The 18,432-nt window shown below is 31.6% G+C and overlaps 1 protein-coding gene across 1 annotated transcript; it reads left to right on the top strand.

The window, feature by feature from the left end:
• Positions 1-39: 39 nt before the first annotated feature.
• stmA (Protein EFR3 homolog stmA) lies at positions 40-17,110 on the top strand. The gene is made up of 19 exons (XM_088273092.1): positions 40-275; positions 4,931-5,135; positions 5,844-5,994; positions 6,437-6,589; positions 7,305-7,403; positions 8,067-8,227; positions 8,529-8,607; positions 8,747-8,942; positions 10,436-10,506; positions 10,936-11,142; positions 12,159-12,331; positions 12,844-12,947; positions 13,072-13,192; positions 13,556-13,691; positions 14,311-14,418; positions 14,499-14,625; positions 15,307-15,392; positions 15,835-16,005; positions 16,581-17,110. Exons 1-19 carry the CDS (start codon positions 266-268, stop codon positions 16,782-16,784), a joined length of 2,562 nt encoding a protein of 853 aa, XP_088129218.1. The 5' UTR covers positions 40-265; the 3' UTR covers positions 16,785-17,110.
• Positions 17,111-18,432: the final 1,322 nt, after the last annotated feature.

Genomic DNA, 18,432 nt, shown 5'->3' with positions numbered 1-18,432 from the left:
AAGTTGAAAAAAAGTAACGCCTTCATTTTGCGGTTTTTTGACATAACAAAAAAAGATGAAAGGTTAACGTCAAACTTTTGACACATAATACCCAAAAGCGATTTGTGTATAGTTTTGGATATTTCATTGTGTATTTGGCAGACAATTAATATTCTGTTTTTAATAATACGGTGAACCAGTGCATAGTAATTTATAAATGTCTTCTCGCCTATATTATATTTATGTCTGACTCACTCAATGTCTAGTGAACTCAATCTAAATTAATATGTCTTTTGGTAAGAACCTTTACGCCTTAATGTTATTTAATATTTTTTAATATTTTAATGCTAACATACCCATTTTTAAATTAGAAATTGAGTTGATTACTTAGGAGTATGATTGTAATTCATGTCATTCCATTTTTTCTTAATTAGCTAGCAAAAAGTTGTGTTTAAATTTTATTCCATTGCCATCAAAGTGTACGAATATACACAAAAAATGAATATATTATATTTATTAGTGACAGTATATCTCATATCTATTCTGCAATAATAAACATGAAAATGAATTTTTGTTAATGAAATTTTGACGTGCATAAATTTTGGTTATTCAAATTATTAAATAATAATAATACGTTTTAGTTAAACGATACAGATAATTGTCCGTCTTCTTAGTGTAATGGTCAGCACACGGCTACCGTGCTGAAGGTCCCGGGTTCGATTCCCAGCGGGGGTCAAATAAATATGTTTTAATTAAGTAAAGTTATTTTTTACTGTAATATTTATTTGATATTACCCTAGTTTGGCACCTGAAGATAAGCGCTGATCTCCTTTCCTACATGTATTAATTGATATAGGTGTTTAAAGAAATAATATTTATAGTTTAATTTTATTTTTGCCTCGGTTAATTCGGGAAGCTGCTTGATGTGTTCCAATTAAGTGGAATTAACTAACATATAAATATATTAAATTTTCTTACATGTTTTTCTTTTTTCATTTGCGAGCCCAAAAAAACATTATTGCAGTTTTAAGGTTGTTCCTTAAAAGTTAGTTTATAATACACCACCTTAAGGCGTTTGTCCATTACATGGAATTTTACCATCCGGCACGTCAGTTAGCGTTTTAAAACGATGACTGGCTTGGATTGGCTTGTGCTTTTGTCCATCTTTCTTCGGATCGAAGCTCTTGATCGGTGCAATTGTTCATTGTAAATTCGATCACGCTAAACTGTCGTAGTCGCTTTCATTTTTCAAAACCAGACTGCCGGACGATAAAATTCCAGGGAGTGGACAAGCCCCTTACAGTTTCACTTTAAACTTATAGGTTGATCACATTTTTTCTACTATTTGTCATTATCGACTTTGGTTGTTAATGAAAGAATGCACAGATTTAATGTCATTATTAAAAATGACCTCATAATTAATTACTGTAGCTATTCTATGGCAATTGTCATCTTTTCAAGGTCACTGATAATCACTTAATTGTAACCCAATTGAGCCTTTTCTACTTAACGTACACAAATAGGACTGAATTACTATATTTAAAAAAATGCTATCTATAAATATAAAAATGATATAGCTATCTTTTAACCACCCTACCTTTGGGTTATTATTTAAAAATTAGGTGAAAAATCTTGTTTTTTTTTGTTCACAAGATTTCTCAATAACAATAATTACTCGCAATGTACCAGACAAATTTTTTAAACAATAGGCCCATTATGACCCTTTTTATATCCTTTGCAAGTCAGAGGTTCTTAAAATAAGATGTCGACAGATTAAAAAAAATATACTCTATTCAATATTTTTACAAATATATTTTGTACTGAATGTAATATATCAATCAACATAATCTTGATATATTCTGCAAATGAGGTATTGATCTCGAAATACTAAACGCATTGTATGACGTATTTATATGCGTAGGCCGAGTAGGAATTTTTCATACCTGAACGTACGGGATACGGCTTGTCGTATTCGGGCGATAATATAGCCGATATATTCATATATTTTTATGATATTTTTAAATAACGAGGTACCTCTCCAATAGAGCGTACTGCTCGTGTTTAGGGAGGAAGTTCATTTTACTTTATTTATAACTGAATTATAAACATTGTTTATTATTCAGAGTAATAAATAGATTTAAAATTAATCCTATGGTATATTAAGTGATAATAAAAGAGTGAGGCTAAGAAAAAGAATTAAGAACTAAAAGCAATTATGAATTGATAAAAATTAAAGTAACTGTAAACTAACACTCTCCTTATCATTCATCGTTCACTTTGTGTAGTACCACTTTAATTAAATTAATTAATTAACTTTGACTAAAGTGGTATTACTTAAAGTGAACGATGAATGATAAGGAGAGTGTCATATTACCGTACCACAAAATTAACAATGCTCTTAACTAGTTACTTTTTTATAGTACTCAATGCAATTTAATTTAAATAAAATTTTAGAAAATATAAATGAATAATAAAATGTTTTGAATTATTATCTTATTTAAATTGCATTTTATGAGAAGAGAGTATATTAATTACTGGATAATGTTCAATGTTAAATAATATTACACAAACATTATCTGCTCTGTAATTATAATAAAATGCAATAATAATTAGTATGTTAGTCCATATTGCGTCATTTTACTCCTAGATGTTTAATTATATTTCCACGGCATCTGAGTTGCCATCATTATTGGCGTTAATACCTTCAGAAATCTTGCTAAGTTGCTGAAACTTTGTTATCTTGTCAAAGTTTTCTGACAATCTATATCTGATAAGCACAAAGATACATATTGATATTGGTGCAAATAGTATTTGGTGTTTTAAAATTTGTGGGATTAATCAATCACCGTATATTGTTATATCTCGATTAACAGTGACATGTTCAATATGAATTTTAAGATAGTCATATTATTTATATACTGCCCAGTTTGTTAGTTACTTAATTTTTTCAAACTAATCGGTTTTGTCAGTTTCAAGTTACAATTACCCATTTTTTTCAAAATTAATCGGTTTTGTCAGTTTAAAGTTACAATGCTTGTAAATAAATTTTTCCATGGATGTTTGTGGCAATTTTTATGCTGAAATATGTATAAAAACTTTTACTCATCCTTTTTCTTTCTTTCTGATTGAATTTTTAATATCGGGTCACGTTTGGTGTCTCTCGGAATATCTACAGCATGACATGTAGTCGTTTTTGTTTTTATTTTGCAAAAATTGTTTATTTAACATGTGAGTATTTTATACTGATAAGATAACATAACTTACGTTACTATTATTAATATTTTGTGTAATATGCATTAATAAAATACATTACTTTAAAATCAAATCTCTGCACTTGTGCATAGTACAATTCATTTTTGTGTACTTAAACATTTATCGTTTTCTACAAAGTAATTATATTTAAAATTGTCACTGTATTTTGAGTATTTCTGTTACTCTTTTAAGCTTAATATTTAAAATTTCAATTAAATATAATGTTGGATTCGGTTAGGTAAAGATAGATTCTTATAGTTGAGTGCAAAATTTTTTTTTACCAGATTACCTTGGATGATTTTTAGAAATTCTGATATAATTTTTTGGTTTTTAAAATTTTGCCATCAACAAATATCCATCAAGTTAAAAAAAACGTATATAAAATATAATATATCGACCATTTCCCAATGAAATATTATTAACATCGGTAAACTAAAGATCATTTTGTTTAAGTTAATCTGCTCAAAATAAATATACGCGTCATCTGAAAAAAAATTACACTTTGGAGCCATCAAATGACAATTCCAAAGTGTATGTTTTTTTTTAATATTTCATTTTTAACAGATTTACTGATTCAAATCTATATTCACTATACTGGTGTTGATATAATTTTGGCAAAAAAGAGTTGATACAATCAAGTAAAACGGCACTTACAGACTTTGATATTAAAATAAATTTTGCCTTTATTTTAAATGTATGAATGCTATCATTTCTACTAATAGCATCTTATTATGTGTAAAGTCTACCCCTTGAATAATATTATAAACACATTATTATATAAATAATATCAAAACCGTCAGAATTTTTTTTACCCCTTAAATTCTATGAAGTACATAATTAGAAAGCATTTGGAGGTTTTACATAACTAAAATTAATAATGTAAAAACATGTTCTAGAATGATCCTAACTTTATGTCTTTATTTTTTATTTCAATTTCACTTGGTAAATACCACTATTTCTCAAAATCTATTATGACACGTGTAATGATACATTCCGCATAATTTTATTTCAAAATGATATGGAATGCATTGATACACATGTTACAAAAGATTTCAACAAATAGTGGTATTTGCAATGTGAAATTTAAATTGATAATGGATAGATCTTAAACTTTTTACTTAAAAAAAATATATTCAAATATCATTTTGATGAATTATATAAATAAAAATTGTAATTTCGTAAGCGCAAATATTGTTTTGTCTAATTGATTTAGAATTTTTTATTATTTATCTGTGAAAAAAGGTGCTAGAACACCGTTCTACCGCATTGCATAGGAAAAAATGCCCAGGATATTACAAATCAATTAATGAAATTGGTATCTTTATAAAATTAATTAACTTTGTTCTCACCACTTTTTTTATACCTGATATATATTCACCAAAAACTTCCACACACTCCATAAAAATCCTAAATTATTTAGGATTTGGATTTTTATGGAGTGTGTGAAAGTTTTTGGTGAAAGTATTTTAATGTTTTTAATGTATTTTAATAAAGTATTTTAATGATTAAAATAAACCCTGATTAAAATAAACCCTGATGATGACAATGTATTGTTGAAACTGGTAGGTTTAATTGTAATAATAAAAAAATGGTGAAAACAAACTTAATTAATTTTATAAAGATATTATAAAATGTACCACAAAGTATCTGCAGAAAACATTCAAGAAATGAAATTGGTGTCTTTAAATTGTTTTTGCAGGTTGCTGTGGGTGTTGCTCCGCATTGCGGCCGCGTTACAAGCGGCTGGTGGACAACATCTTCCCGGTGAACCCTCACGATGGGCTGGTCAAGTCCAACATGGAGAAACTCACCTTCTACTCGCTGTCCAGCCCCGAGAAGCTGGACCGCATCGGCGAGTACCTCTTCCAAAAGGCCAGCCGGGACATATACCGAAAGAGAAACGGGTAATTGCTTTAGCTCTAATTTTTTTTATTTCTTCAGTTTAATACAAACTATTATTTGCACTTAATTTACATAATATATATTTATATGTTCTTACTGTACACAAAAAATTTATTTTTAAATTCTTTCAGACTCTCTTTTTTTTATACATTCAGGCGTCTCATTATACATTTTTAAACCCTTATACATTATACAATTTTGAGATTATGTTTTTTTTTTTAATAGCAATCTTATTTCATTATTATTTCTAGTTACGTATTTATGATTTTTTTAATTGAAAACTATTTTATTCTTAAAACATTTAGACATTTTATCATAATTTTTTTTTATATAAAAATATGCAAATAATTTATTAGTCTCTTTCTTATAGGTAACCAGATGAGTTCTTAAGAATTTCTAGTTTATTCAAATTTCCTTCATTGTCTAAAAATAAAACTATGGAGCAGTGATCTACATGCAGAATCAATATTGTTTTATATATAACTTCTGCAGTATTTCTATCTTACTTTTTCCTTATTCAACATGTGACCCTTATCCACACCCTTGATAGTCATTTATACAAAGACAATATTGTAATGTCCTGTCTTCAGATGATAGTCCGAAGTGGTTATTAATAATTATTTCGAACTTCCCCCGGGAATTGAACCCGGAACCTCATGTTTGGTAGCCATGATGACAAAACGTTTATTTTTTATTATTATTTATTGCAGTCTCGTCATCATTGCTATGGAGGCCATGGACCAACTGCTGGTTGCGTGTCACGCGCAGACCCTCAACTTGTTTGTTGAGAGTTTCCTGAAGATGGTGCAGAAACTTCTAGAGTCCACTGATCCTCAGCTCCAAATCCTGGCCACCCAGAGCGTAAGTATTACTAATTGTCCAATGATTTTATTCTCCTATACTATAGTGGAGTGATTAGTATATTTGAATACCGTTCTGGATGTCCCAGGCTCGATTCCCAAAGAGGAAGATTTTTTTCTCCAAAAGGGGAATATTTATCGTATTTTGCCCTGAAGTGATTAGTAACTGAAGTGCAGAATTGATCACCTTGCATTCATATAGTTAACAATAACAACAACAACTCAACATTATTTCTATCTGACACAGTGCTCTATGCACCATTGAGTACAATTTAAGGTCAGATTTTTTTTTAAATCTAAAATTTTTCATATTAAAATGATCATTTTCTGAAATCACGAATTGTCTAATAAAAATACATACGTATGTTTAATTTTTGTGTAAATGTTTCTACTTTTTACTATAAATATTAATTTAATTTAAATATGTAATTGAATTATTCCAGTTTGTGCGATTTGCAAACATCGAGGAAGACACTCCATCGTATCATCGCCGATATGATTTCTTTGTGTCGAAATTCTCGGCGATGTGTCACAGCAACCACTCCGACAAGATCACTAGAGATAGTATCCGGCTAGCTGGCATTAAAGGACTCCAGGTAAAAAATATTATAATTAAAATGTAACTTTGTTTTAAAATCACTATAAATTTATAGTGATTTTAAAACAAAGTTACTTTTTAATTATAAAATGGAAAATCACAAAGTTAGTGCTTCAAATATAAATTATAAAAAAAATCTGTTAAAATAAAACAAAGACAAACGTGATATTGATAAAGGAACATGAATATATTGGCATTTACTTAGCTCATAATGCATCATTGACCGGTTTAATCAATCATATACATTCAGTTAATGTGTTAAATTGATAAACATATATAATGATTTACACGCGCTAAAAATACTAAATTTTGTCTAGTGTGATGGTTAGTGGATTTAGCTACTGGGCTACAGGCCTGTCAAATAAATATTTATTTAATATTACCCTGAGCTGATACCTGAAGCACAGAATTGATCACCTTGCATTTGTGTTAGTAATGATCAACTGCGTTAATACGAATCAGTGCATTAAAAACATTTTGTTTTTATGTTTAAAAATAAAAAGTATGGTTATCATCATCATATCATTATCCAAGTCTTTATAAGCGCCCTTAAGGTAGTATTTTACAAATAGTGCTATATAAATTATCCATAATTATTATGGTTTTAAGCAAAATATGCATAAATGTTTTCAATTACTACGGAATATTCTTAATTGTATGTAGTTATTGGTCATTTCCGAAGCAATGTTTAATTTTGATGCCTTTATTTTTAGGGTGTGGTAAGGAAGACGGTATCTGACGATCTTGTGGAAAACATTTGGGAAGCTCAACACATGGACAAAATAGTCCCATCTCTCCTATACAATATGCAGGTTAGTTGATTTATTTTTAAGTTCAGTTTTACTTAGTAAATACCACTATTTCTTAAAATCTATTGTAACACATGTTTCGATACATTCTGCATCATTTTCAAACAACATATCACATTTTCAAATACCGTGTCACAATAGATTTTAAGAAAAAGTGGTATTCACTAATAATATAACTTAAATTAAAAATGGATAAATTTCACTACAAAGTTACTGTCGAATCAATTAATGAAATTATTTCATTCATATTACATACAAAAAATGTTTGGAATTTAATTATACATTGATTTGTTATCCTTAGTAGTTAAGCTTTGTTATTTTGTGAGTAATTTATTGGAATAATCATTGATGAGATAAATGAATTATTATTGAAATTAACCACTTAACTGACGAATTTTGGCGAGAAAATTTGCAGTTGCAAGAAATCATCAAAAACAAGTCAAAAAATGACTGTCCGAACACCGCTCGGGTTATTCAATAAAACATATGGGTTAATATTTGACTCTGGCAAAGCAGGACTGATGAGTAGAATACAATTTATCCAAGCAGTGCTCGGGATCGTCAAATGCAATACAAAATCCTTGGCCGAGTAACGCTCGGGCTAGTCAGGAAACTGGTTAACAACTTTTAACTGTCCATGTGTCAATCACATATTTTTCTTTATAGAATTGCCAGTACGAGAAGGCTAACGAAGGTGCCATCACCTCCGAAGGTGTGGAGGGGAGTCAGGACAGCACTCCGCCAGCTTTAGCTGAAGCTTGCTTGAGGGAACTAGTCGGTAGAGCCAGTTTCGGCCACATCAAGAGCGTACTCAAACCAGTTCTCAAGTAATCCATCCATATCTTATGCGTAGGGCACCTTTACACCAATGAGTATGCGGTGTTGTGCGGGTGATGTTATGTGTGAAGGTATGAGTATATAGAGAAAAGTGCACATTGAAAAAGTGGCATGGCCCTTGTCAGGTCAACGCGTGGTATTTAAAAAAAATTTCTATCTGTGGCACTGAAATATGCCAAGTGCATACTGCACTAATCATATATTAAAATGCGTCGGTGTAAAGGTGTCCATTCGTTCATGCTAGTCCTCATTTTCAACAGTAAATATTGATGTTATCTTTTATCATTACAGACATTTTGATCTTCATAAGTTGTGGGTACCAAACGACTTTGCGATTCACACATTCAGGATTATCATGTTCTCAATCCAGGTAAAAAATAAATCTTCCTCTTTTTCTAATGTAATTATTTGTAATGGAATTATTACATATAAATTAATTTTCGTTAATTAATGTTACATATAAATTAATTTTCATAAATTAAAAATATCGGGTATGTTTTGTTCTCCAGGCGCAGTACTCGTATACTGTGGTGGAGACCCTGATGACGCACCTGGACGATGACAGGAAGCCGTCAGAGCAGATGGTGGCAACCCTGAACGTGACCAACCGGCCCGGGGCCACGGTGCGAGAGAGCACGAGAGTCCGCACCGCTGTGGCCGAAGTCCTTGCGAAGATTATCGCTATTGCTGCTGGCGAAAGTGTCGGTAAGAATTCTTCTTTTTTTAGTTTAGTTTAAGACTGTATTCTATTGTTCTCGAAGCCTGCTCCTGAGAAGTGGATGTCCAGCTATCCCTCCATCCTTTGGGTGTTCTTCCTGGGGTCTGCTACCTGTTTTGCACTCGTCTGCTGCTATCCTCACCATTTAATCCAAACCCTCTCTCCCCACATAATCTCTCCAAAAGTGTCTTCTTGCTTTTCCCTTCGACATTACAGATTCTCCTTATTTCCGAGTTTCTTACTCTGTCACCAAGTGTTACGCCTGCGATGGGTCGTATAGTCTTCATCTCATTGTTTCTTAGAAGGCTTTTTGTTCTAGTGGTAAGAATTCAATTCTATAAATACAACACAGACTTTACTTTCATTATTCATTTTCAAATGCGAGGCATTGACAATGTGTTAGTTATAAGCGTGCATTTCTGTATTTCTATGAATTGATATTGAAAAGACTCATTGAGTTGAGGCAATAATTGTGTGATGAATTTACGATTTACATAATGTACGTTTTACGTAACATGGCAATTTATAATACATACCATTTATGTAGAAATCCAAGATACTAGCAATCCCCATTGGCAAAAAATATCTCTGGTATCTAATTCTGTTGGCTGTGACCAGCCCAGTAAAATTATTAGTCATACATACTAAAAATGACTAGAAAACAATGTTCATATTAACCCATCATATTAGAAACGTGTCCCTTTTGACATGTGACCTACACATTGTTTTCAGATAAAATAAAATTGATTTCCTAACATTTTATTTATTTATTAATATTATTTGCTTAATTACCTTTATTTCTTAAAAATTATTGTGTGATTTGATGCTTTCAGTATCAAAACACATGTTTTACAATATTTTATAATGATGTGAAACATCGAAACATGTTTCATATTATAGATTTGAAGAAATAGTGGTTTTTACCTAGTGAAATTTAAATAAAAAATGCATAGATACCACAAAATGACTGCCTAATCAATTAATAGTAAATCAATAATTAGTGAATGTTGTCTCAAACAATTTTCAATAACTCTAACTCTACTCCAGCATAGATTTCTCTAGTAATATTCTTCTCTAAGGCCAGCGTAATACCTGGCCCATATTATTATGAGCAACTGTATTTGTAATATTCAAATTTTTCTGTTGGCAAGAAACCACAAAAAAACAGCTCCCGTTCTTTAAACAGATTTGAGTCATAACACTTCAATACTTTACAAAAAAAAAATGCCACGGCACCTACTCGCCTAATTTACACAATACAAAGGTGTGTGATGTTAGTGTCTATATTGTTTACATACATAATTTGTTGAGTCACAACTAAAATTAATGTGTAGTTATGTTTATGCATAGTTACACTAGTTTCTTATAAGCTTTTGACACTGAAAAATGTGTTCATTGTTTCTGCAAGCATCTCTTCTAGTACAGTGTTTACTTTTCTATTATTCTCTCGTTATTTAATAAGTGAATTTTTGTATTTTAGGTCCATCCGTTTTGGAAATCATCAACTGTCTTCTAACTCATCTTAGGGCTTCCGTAACTCGCGATTCAGAAGTAAGTTCATTTTATTAATTTGTTTTATCAATCACCAATGAATTTATACAAATGAGGTGGTCTATATATGTATGTAGATGGGTGGCTTGACTCTGGCCAATGTCTTTATACGATGGATTCTTCAGTTCTTTGGACACGTTGCGCGTGGCAATGAGGATAGCCTGGAAAAACTGGTTATAATCAGTAGCCTGGAGGGAAAGAGAGGGAGAGGAAGATCCCCACACGATGGACCTATCAAGTTAAGGCAGCAGCAGTCACCTCGGTGATTGGAGCGCTACGTGCAGCACTGTCATGGGATAACTAGAGAAGAGAAGATGTCATTGCTTCAACAAGGGTCACAACCCTCAGTAATGAGGAATAAGACAGAGAAGAAGAAGAATATTTCTGGTAGTAATATCTTATCACCCTGTTACAATTTTACTATTTCAGAGTGAGACTGATGAAAAACAATATCAGGAGGCATTAATCAACGGACTGGGAGAGTTTGCCAATCACCTCCCTGACTATCAGAAGATAGATATAATGATGTTCATTATGTCCAAAATCCCGTACCAACCGACTGGTGGCAATAAACAGCATAAGCCAAAGAAGGGAGACATCATGTTGCAAAGTATTCTGCTTAAGAGTTTACTCAAGGTAAACAAATATTGAATTACATTTATTATTGTTTTAATAACATTTTTCACCACTCATATTTATCCCAGTAACAATATTCATCAGTGAAATGTAATATTCATTAGTAAAATACTTTGGTGAATAATAGTATTCATTACTGATATATCGTAGTCATACAGGAGAAAGTGACCAAGTGCATTTTTTTTACAAAAACGTGATCATTGACTATTTTATATCTTAAAGTTTAAAGTTGCCCTGAAAAAAATCCCAAGGGATTTTAAACTTGGAAGTATAATATATTGACTTGTTAAAAATGACTAACTGCATTGATGTTTATTTTGTTGCCAAGCAAAAGTGACTTAAATGGCCTATATTACGTTTTGTTAGTTGGTCACTTTCTCCTGTACGACTACAATATGTTATTAATAACAATATGTATTCATTTGTCAAATATATTACCTATTACAATCAGTTTATATTACCTGAAGATGGAAGCATAGCTTCCCAAACTAGTCGTTATTATAAAATAAACTCAAGTGGTAAAAAAACAAATGTTTTTCTTTTACAATTACAACATTTGTTAGTAAAATTTATTGTCAGTAATAATGTTATTTATTGATATTTGTTATATGTATTCATTTGTAAAATATGATTTCAATAATATTCATTAGTGCATTCATAGGTTTTCAATAACAGTCATGAATATTCAACAATGATATTCTTCAATGAAATATGCTTAGTTGATATTATTATTATTATTATTATTATTTATTTCTCTTAAATCAAATATTTTTATGGGTGAAATTTTTAAATCTTACAAAACCCTTAAAAACATATTTTATTCGTTTCAAAATCTTAATTTTCCTAGGCAAGTTTTTAAATTATGGAGGCGAATTGAACTTTGACAGTCAAAAAAATCATGACCTTAGAACAACAGAGGTTTTAGTAGATAAGAATAAGGGCAAAAACAAACCCTTGTCAGGCCGTCACATTTTTAATTCCAGCATATTTGATTTATTTGAATGTTTACGAAACAGGTTGGAAGCAAGTACAAAACCACTCAACTGAATAAAGCCTTTCCCATCTCTTTCCTGGAGCCGTTACTCCGCATGGCCGGTGCACCGAGCCCGGAGACCAGAATCCTGGTGCAGCAGATCCTCCATCAGCTCATTGACAGGAGGAGTAACCTCGACAGACTTAGTATTATGAGGTTCAGAGCTATTTACATACTTTTAATCACCATATTCTCATAATATTTTATCAAACGAAACCCCAATGTTTTATAAAAATAAAAATACAGGACATTCGGTAATATTTTTACTAAGATATGTAAAGAAATAAAGAAGATACAGAGAATTAAATTCTAGGCATTTAAATTTCTACCATGGTATAGCTTGCGATCACTGTTCCAAGTGTGTAGTATTCGGAGTGGGATTTGACGGAAACTAAATCGTTTTTGGACTAGTTTTAACAGCAGCTAAAGGTGCCAACTTTCAAAAAATATATACAGTCGAATTTTGAAAATTTCAAAGTCTTTTTTTATTTTTAAATTACAAAGAGAATCTACTAAAAATCCTTAATATAATGTAGAAGCGCCCTTATGTAAATGGCCCTGTATAAATTATCCAAAACAATAATTATTATAGAGTATGTGTGAATATGTTAAATCTGATATTTTTTCTGTGAAATAACACCCTGTTATTTTGAATATTTTAATTTTAGCGTTCAAGTAGCCGATTTGGAGTTAAATCTTGAAAAGTCATCGAGACCTGATTTGATATTTATGAATAAACATGGACCAGCTATATACTCATCTCTTTACGAAGGTACTTGAATTATTATTCAATATATTAGTTTGTGATTTGTTTTGAATAATTTTACTGTGAAGAAACCACCCAATAGGCTCTACCCATATTACTACTATACTATGACTTATACATTTAATTTCAGGTCTTCAAATAGAAAACAATACAGCAGAAAACATAGAAGCCATTTACACTACTTTGGCACTCTTATCCGTTGAACTGGCTTCTGAAGAAACAGTCTGCGACATGCTTCAATTTGTTTTGGGGTAAGCCTATGAAATTCAAATTTTAAATTATTATATTGACCTACATTTCGGTAATCTGTCAAAAAAATGACAGCCTAAAACTTAAAAATAAATAAATATATAAATTTGACTGTGAATACTAATTCACAGCTTCAACTGATCTCATCTAGGAAGCAGGAACCTAGCTTATATTGTGAGAAACTTTGTTGCCGTTATACAGAGTACGCTGTAAAGCTTATTTAAATTGGGAAATTATTTTAAACAAATTTGTTTGTTATGTTGCAGCACTACAACAAGGCTCCACAAAGGGTCAATTTTCAATCATTCAGTATTTATGCATATAGAATATTAAGTAAATTTGGATTCATTTTATTTTGATTACAGGGTACAACACTTGGCACTAACAAACCCGGCGTTGTCTCGCTCGCGACGCTACCAGCTTCATGCTCTTTCTGCTGCCCTATTAGCGCTTCTGCCGCACACTCTACAGTTACCTCCGTTGGATGAATATGCCAAAAAAGTAATCATTTATCCATAAATTACGTATTTATTGAAATATTCATCAGAAAGATGTTCAGTATAAGCTTGTCAATTTGAAATTGAAAAAAAAGTGTAATAAAAATAAATTTTATACATACAAACTGATTCAAAGTGTTTTGAAAGTAATTTGTATTTTTTATTGATGGAATGACAAAATAAGCGAATGAAATTGGTAATTAAAGCAGATTATTGAAAAAACACATTATTTTTTGTTTTCGTTTTTAATTTTGTAAGCATTTCAAATTAAATGATTTCAAAGAATTGAAATGTTTCATGTTTTGAATATTGAAAGCATTAACTTTGTGGATCATATTGATATATTCTTTTGAGAAATAATATATGAAATGTTTCAATATGCAAATGGTTTTGTTCTTATATGAACTGCTATGTGTGATCAGCCTATTATCTCAGTAATCCGCCTGCACTATCCACTATGTAACACGATTTTATAAGAAAATGACAATTTTGTAAAAAATCAAATTAACAGTGTTCCAATTAAAGAGTTTTTACTGCAATCAATATTTGTGATATATATTACCATAAAAATAAATACTTTATTTGAAATTTAGTTGTCCTAATTTTATTTTTATTTATGGCAGATTATCGAAGCGCGAATTAACGATGCCTCTCATCTCCTACCATCCCTGTCTGATGAGTACGAGGACTGCGAATCCCCATCCAAGATGCCATATTTGATGATAGATCAGGTGCGTAATTTTTCATAGATTAGAAATTGGAATACTTTCACGGTTCTCAGATAAAGTAATACGCTTCATGTTTTGTACAGATGGCGCTCTGCGAGTGTTTGAAAGCGTCAGGCATTGATGCGTCTCGCCTGCAAGCCGCCAGTCCCTATACAGGAGGGTCGGCAATGCATCATCTCAGTCACCAAAGGCACAGTTGGGTGGAATCTGGTATGTTTTATTTATTTATTTTATTGTACACATAATACCAATTGAAACACATTGCGAGACCGAGTAAGAAATACCGACATCCGGAGCATGTGTAAGACAGAAGATATCTTGAGGTGAGGACGACAACGAAGGCGATACTGGAATGAACATATAAACAGAATGTCGGAAGACAGACTTCCACGTATCACCCTTCAAGGTAGCCCTAAAGGACGCAGACCCCCAAGCAGACCTCCGAAAAGATGGAAAGACAGCTGGGAGTCAACATCCCAAGAGCGACATGCGGAGGCACTTTTTTTGGAGATCCCTAGGATCTACAAAAAGAAGAAGAAGAAGAAAATAATGTCCTCACTGGGTTTTTCAGAGCCGAGGGCACATTTTCTTTATTATTATTCCGTACAATGTTTTTGGCGTCTCTCGCGCTCTACCAAAAGTAAGCAAATAGAACGCTTATAAGCGTCTCCTGCTCTATACCAACAGTATGTAAAAGATGCTTTAAAAAAATTCCGCAAACAATATATGTATCAGTTTTTTATAAATTTCCCGATTATCCAATTTTATGTTTATTTACCTTTATTTTGAAATGCTCAATCAAACGTGAAATATATTTGATTTTGTTTGATCTGTTGACAGTAAGTAATTTATAAATTCAGAAGTAATTACGTATTTTAATTTATAATTTAGGTCATGGCCGTGACAGCATTACTGACCTGTCAACCAATCAGAACACTGATGTAGATAGCGTCAACAGTTCTCCGGGAGTTCAAAGAGTGAGTTTAGAATTTCTTTACAAATATTTGTTTTATATTTCATATTGCAATGTTTCAATTTAAAAACTTTCAATGATGCAAATGTCCATATCCAGTTACTTAAATATATTTAAAAAAATTATTCCAATTTGACAACAGCGCAAATAGTGCCTTTGCTGTTTAGTAATGTGCAAGACGTATGCTTAGTATGGCTAAGCACAGGTCTTGTTACGTTACAACGTTCACTACAGACATAAGTACTCTTTGGCGAGTGTTTTTTACCCATCTGCATATTGATAAAAGAATCTCTATTATTTTTTATTTAAGTTTTACTTAATAAGTACCACTATTAATTTAATCAATCTTTAATGGTATTTACTAAGAAAAACTTAAATTAAAATTGGATTGATTTTACCACAAAGTGACTGAAGAATCAATTAATAAATTTTTTATTAATTTGTAGCAGAAGCCACCTCCATCGGAGTTAACATTTGAGTGCATGAGGCGCGTACTGGCCGATACGGGGGAGGCACGCGGTAAGGAGCAGCAGGAGAGAGAGGAACACGCCCGCAAACTGGCCCAAACATTCCGCACCGCTCCGTTCAGTGAATTGCAAACAATGACGCAACCAAAGGTACACTATCACTCATTTCAATAACTATACTGAATATTGGAATTCTGATTAGTTATCATCAGTATTGTAGTAAAGTATGTTCTGGGTTTTGATCGCTCCTAAAGTCAATCTGGCAGGACAAATGGCAGCATTGTGCTACTAAAACATGGACCATAAAAGCAGCAGAAAGGAGAAAAAGTGACGCATTCGAAATGTGGTGTTGGAGGTGCATGCTCCGAATTCCATGGACAGCTAGACACACCAATGTCCATTCGACATTCGTTGCACTTGGAAGGCTTGACTCTGGCCAGTGTCTTGTACATGACGGATTCTTCAGATCTTTGAACATTTTGCGCGTGGCAATGAGCCACACGAGAGGGAGAGTAAGATCCTCCACACGACGGACCGATCAAGTTAAGACAGTAGCAGGCACCTGGGCAGTTGGAGCGCTACGTGCAGCGTAGTCAAGGGATAATTGGAGAAGAGTCATTGCTTCGACAAGGGTCACAACCCTCAGTAATGAGGAGTGTGACAGAGAAATCTACACCTTACATTTTTCATACACATTTTTTTAATGTAGTAACATTTTATTTCAGCATGATCTCCAGCACAAGCTGTCGGAGATCTTCAACTCGCTGGACTGGGAGCCTCCTGTCCCGGTGCACGAGATCTCCCCCTCCTCCAGCCGCCAGCACTCTCCCGTCAGCCGCACCACGCCTGGACAGCGCAAGAGCTTCCGGGGACACCAGCAGAATGTACCGGCCTATGAAAAGTACTTCCCTGAAATGTTCCTCTATTAAAACCAAATAAGAACAAAGCTCAATTATAAGGAGGTAATTTTAATGGCTATAAAATTGATTATTTTGTTGACAATTAGCCATGATTTTGAAAATACAGGCGTCACCTTGACTACCAAAAATAAGTTACATAAATATTATTTCTACACAATGTCATTTTTTTAAAAATTCTTGTGCTGAATTGAGCATTGACAGTCAAGATTTATGTGAAAGGTTTGCAATTATACATAATAATGCACTCTTTTTCTTATCCTTATCCACACTCAATGGTGTATTATCAACTGCATCATATCAACCTAAAAATATTGATGTATACCTAAAAAAAAAAACATTGTACTGATTTATTCAATCATATTATTTTTACTACTCTATTTAATTTTTATTACTTATTATTTCTTAAACTATATTTTTTTATAACGTAAATCAGTGCCTCGTTATGATTTCCACTCAGTGAGGTGTTGATGAGGCGGAATATAAGATCAAAAATTCACTCAAAGAGGTATTTCTTTTTCACCATATTAACTTTATATCCTATGTCTTTAATTTAATATTCTATAATTTAATAAATGTTTTATTTTACCACTTAATCGATAATTTCTGCATATTATATTGACCGTCTTATTATTGCTATTTAGATATTTGCGACATGTTAGCAGAATATAATATCCGGAAGTAATGAGGGATGCCTGTAATTAGTCAATTTTTGACACTCTTTTAACAGATGTTTGGTGACATTCAAAATCAATTATTAGGAAAGGTGTATATAAACACTAATATACTGAAACCAGAAAAGGACATCAAATTATTACCAGTACATACACTGATGACTATAAATATTATTGAAAGTGGTAACGTTATGACTATAGTCAGTTGACTATTAGAATGATGCAAAATTGTTAAAAAATATCTCTCATGTTGACGAAAAAAGTGTTTGTTAATTGTGGTAGTACAATATATAATATGAATTAGGGAATATAAATTATATATAGGACAACTACACTCTTCAGTCATATAGGTAAACGCATATTCATTCAGTAATATACATATGAATTTACTTCAGAATCTCAAGTTTAAAAGCAATAATAAAATATATTTAACATTATAAAATTATAAATAACTTTCATCATGATATAATATAAATTAAGCACTCATTTAATGATAAAAATAGCGCATAAATATTACTGCCAGGTCTTATCACAATTGTTTATTTACAATCTAGTGACCAGTTTCACCAGCGCGCTTACATCTTAGACTAGAGCTTATGATATAATGAAGATACGTTATTACAGTGTCTTAAAAAAAATATGTTTTCATATTTTCATGTTATTATTAGACTAGTGAATTTAAATATTCTCACCACTTAGTTTAATAACCAGTTGACTCCAATTTTGATGATGTTTCAGCATTTATCTTTGAAGTTGTTAAATTACAATACTTATGCCTATTGTATTGTGTATTCTATTTATAATGTGTAATAAATTATGTAGTTAATAGTGATAATTTAACATGGTATAAATTTTAAATGCAATAAAAACTAATCGCAAAACAAACACAGCGTAGTATTCACAGATACGTTGTAAATAACTTACATAGACTAGAAAAATAAAAATGCATATTATATTAGTTTGTTAAAATTTTTAACACCAAAAAT

This window comes from Brachycentrus maculatus, unplaced genomic scaffold (assembly GCF_059751285.1).
Source record: "Brachycentrus maculatus isolate JH-2025_06_01 unplaced genomic scaffold, ASM5975128v1 h1tg000548l, whole genome shotgun sequence".
Classification (NCBI taxonomy): Eukaryota; Metazoa; Arthropoda; class Insecta; order Trichoptera; family Brachycentridae; genus Brachycentrus; species Brachycentrus maculatus.
Note: the sequence above shows the minus strand (reverse complement) of the source record. Positions and strands in the feature narration are given on the sequence as shown.

Excerpts from the sequence above, each read along its gene's own strand:
- stmA (XM_088273092.1), top strand. Across the intron at positions 5,995-6,436 it reads AAATCCTGGCCACCCAGAGC|TTTGTGCGATTTGCAAACAT; the intron begins GTAAGTATTACT and ends GAATTATTCCAG. Across the intron at positions 10,507-10,935 it reads CCGTAACTCGCGATTCAGAA|AGTGAGACTGATGAAAAACA; the intron begins GTAAGTTCATTT and ends TTACTATTTCAG.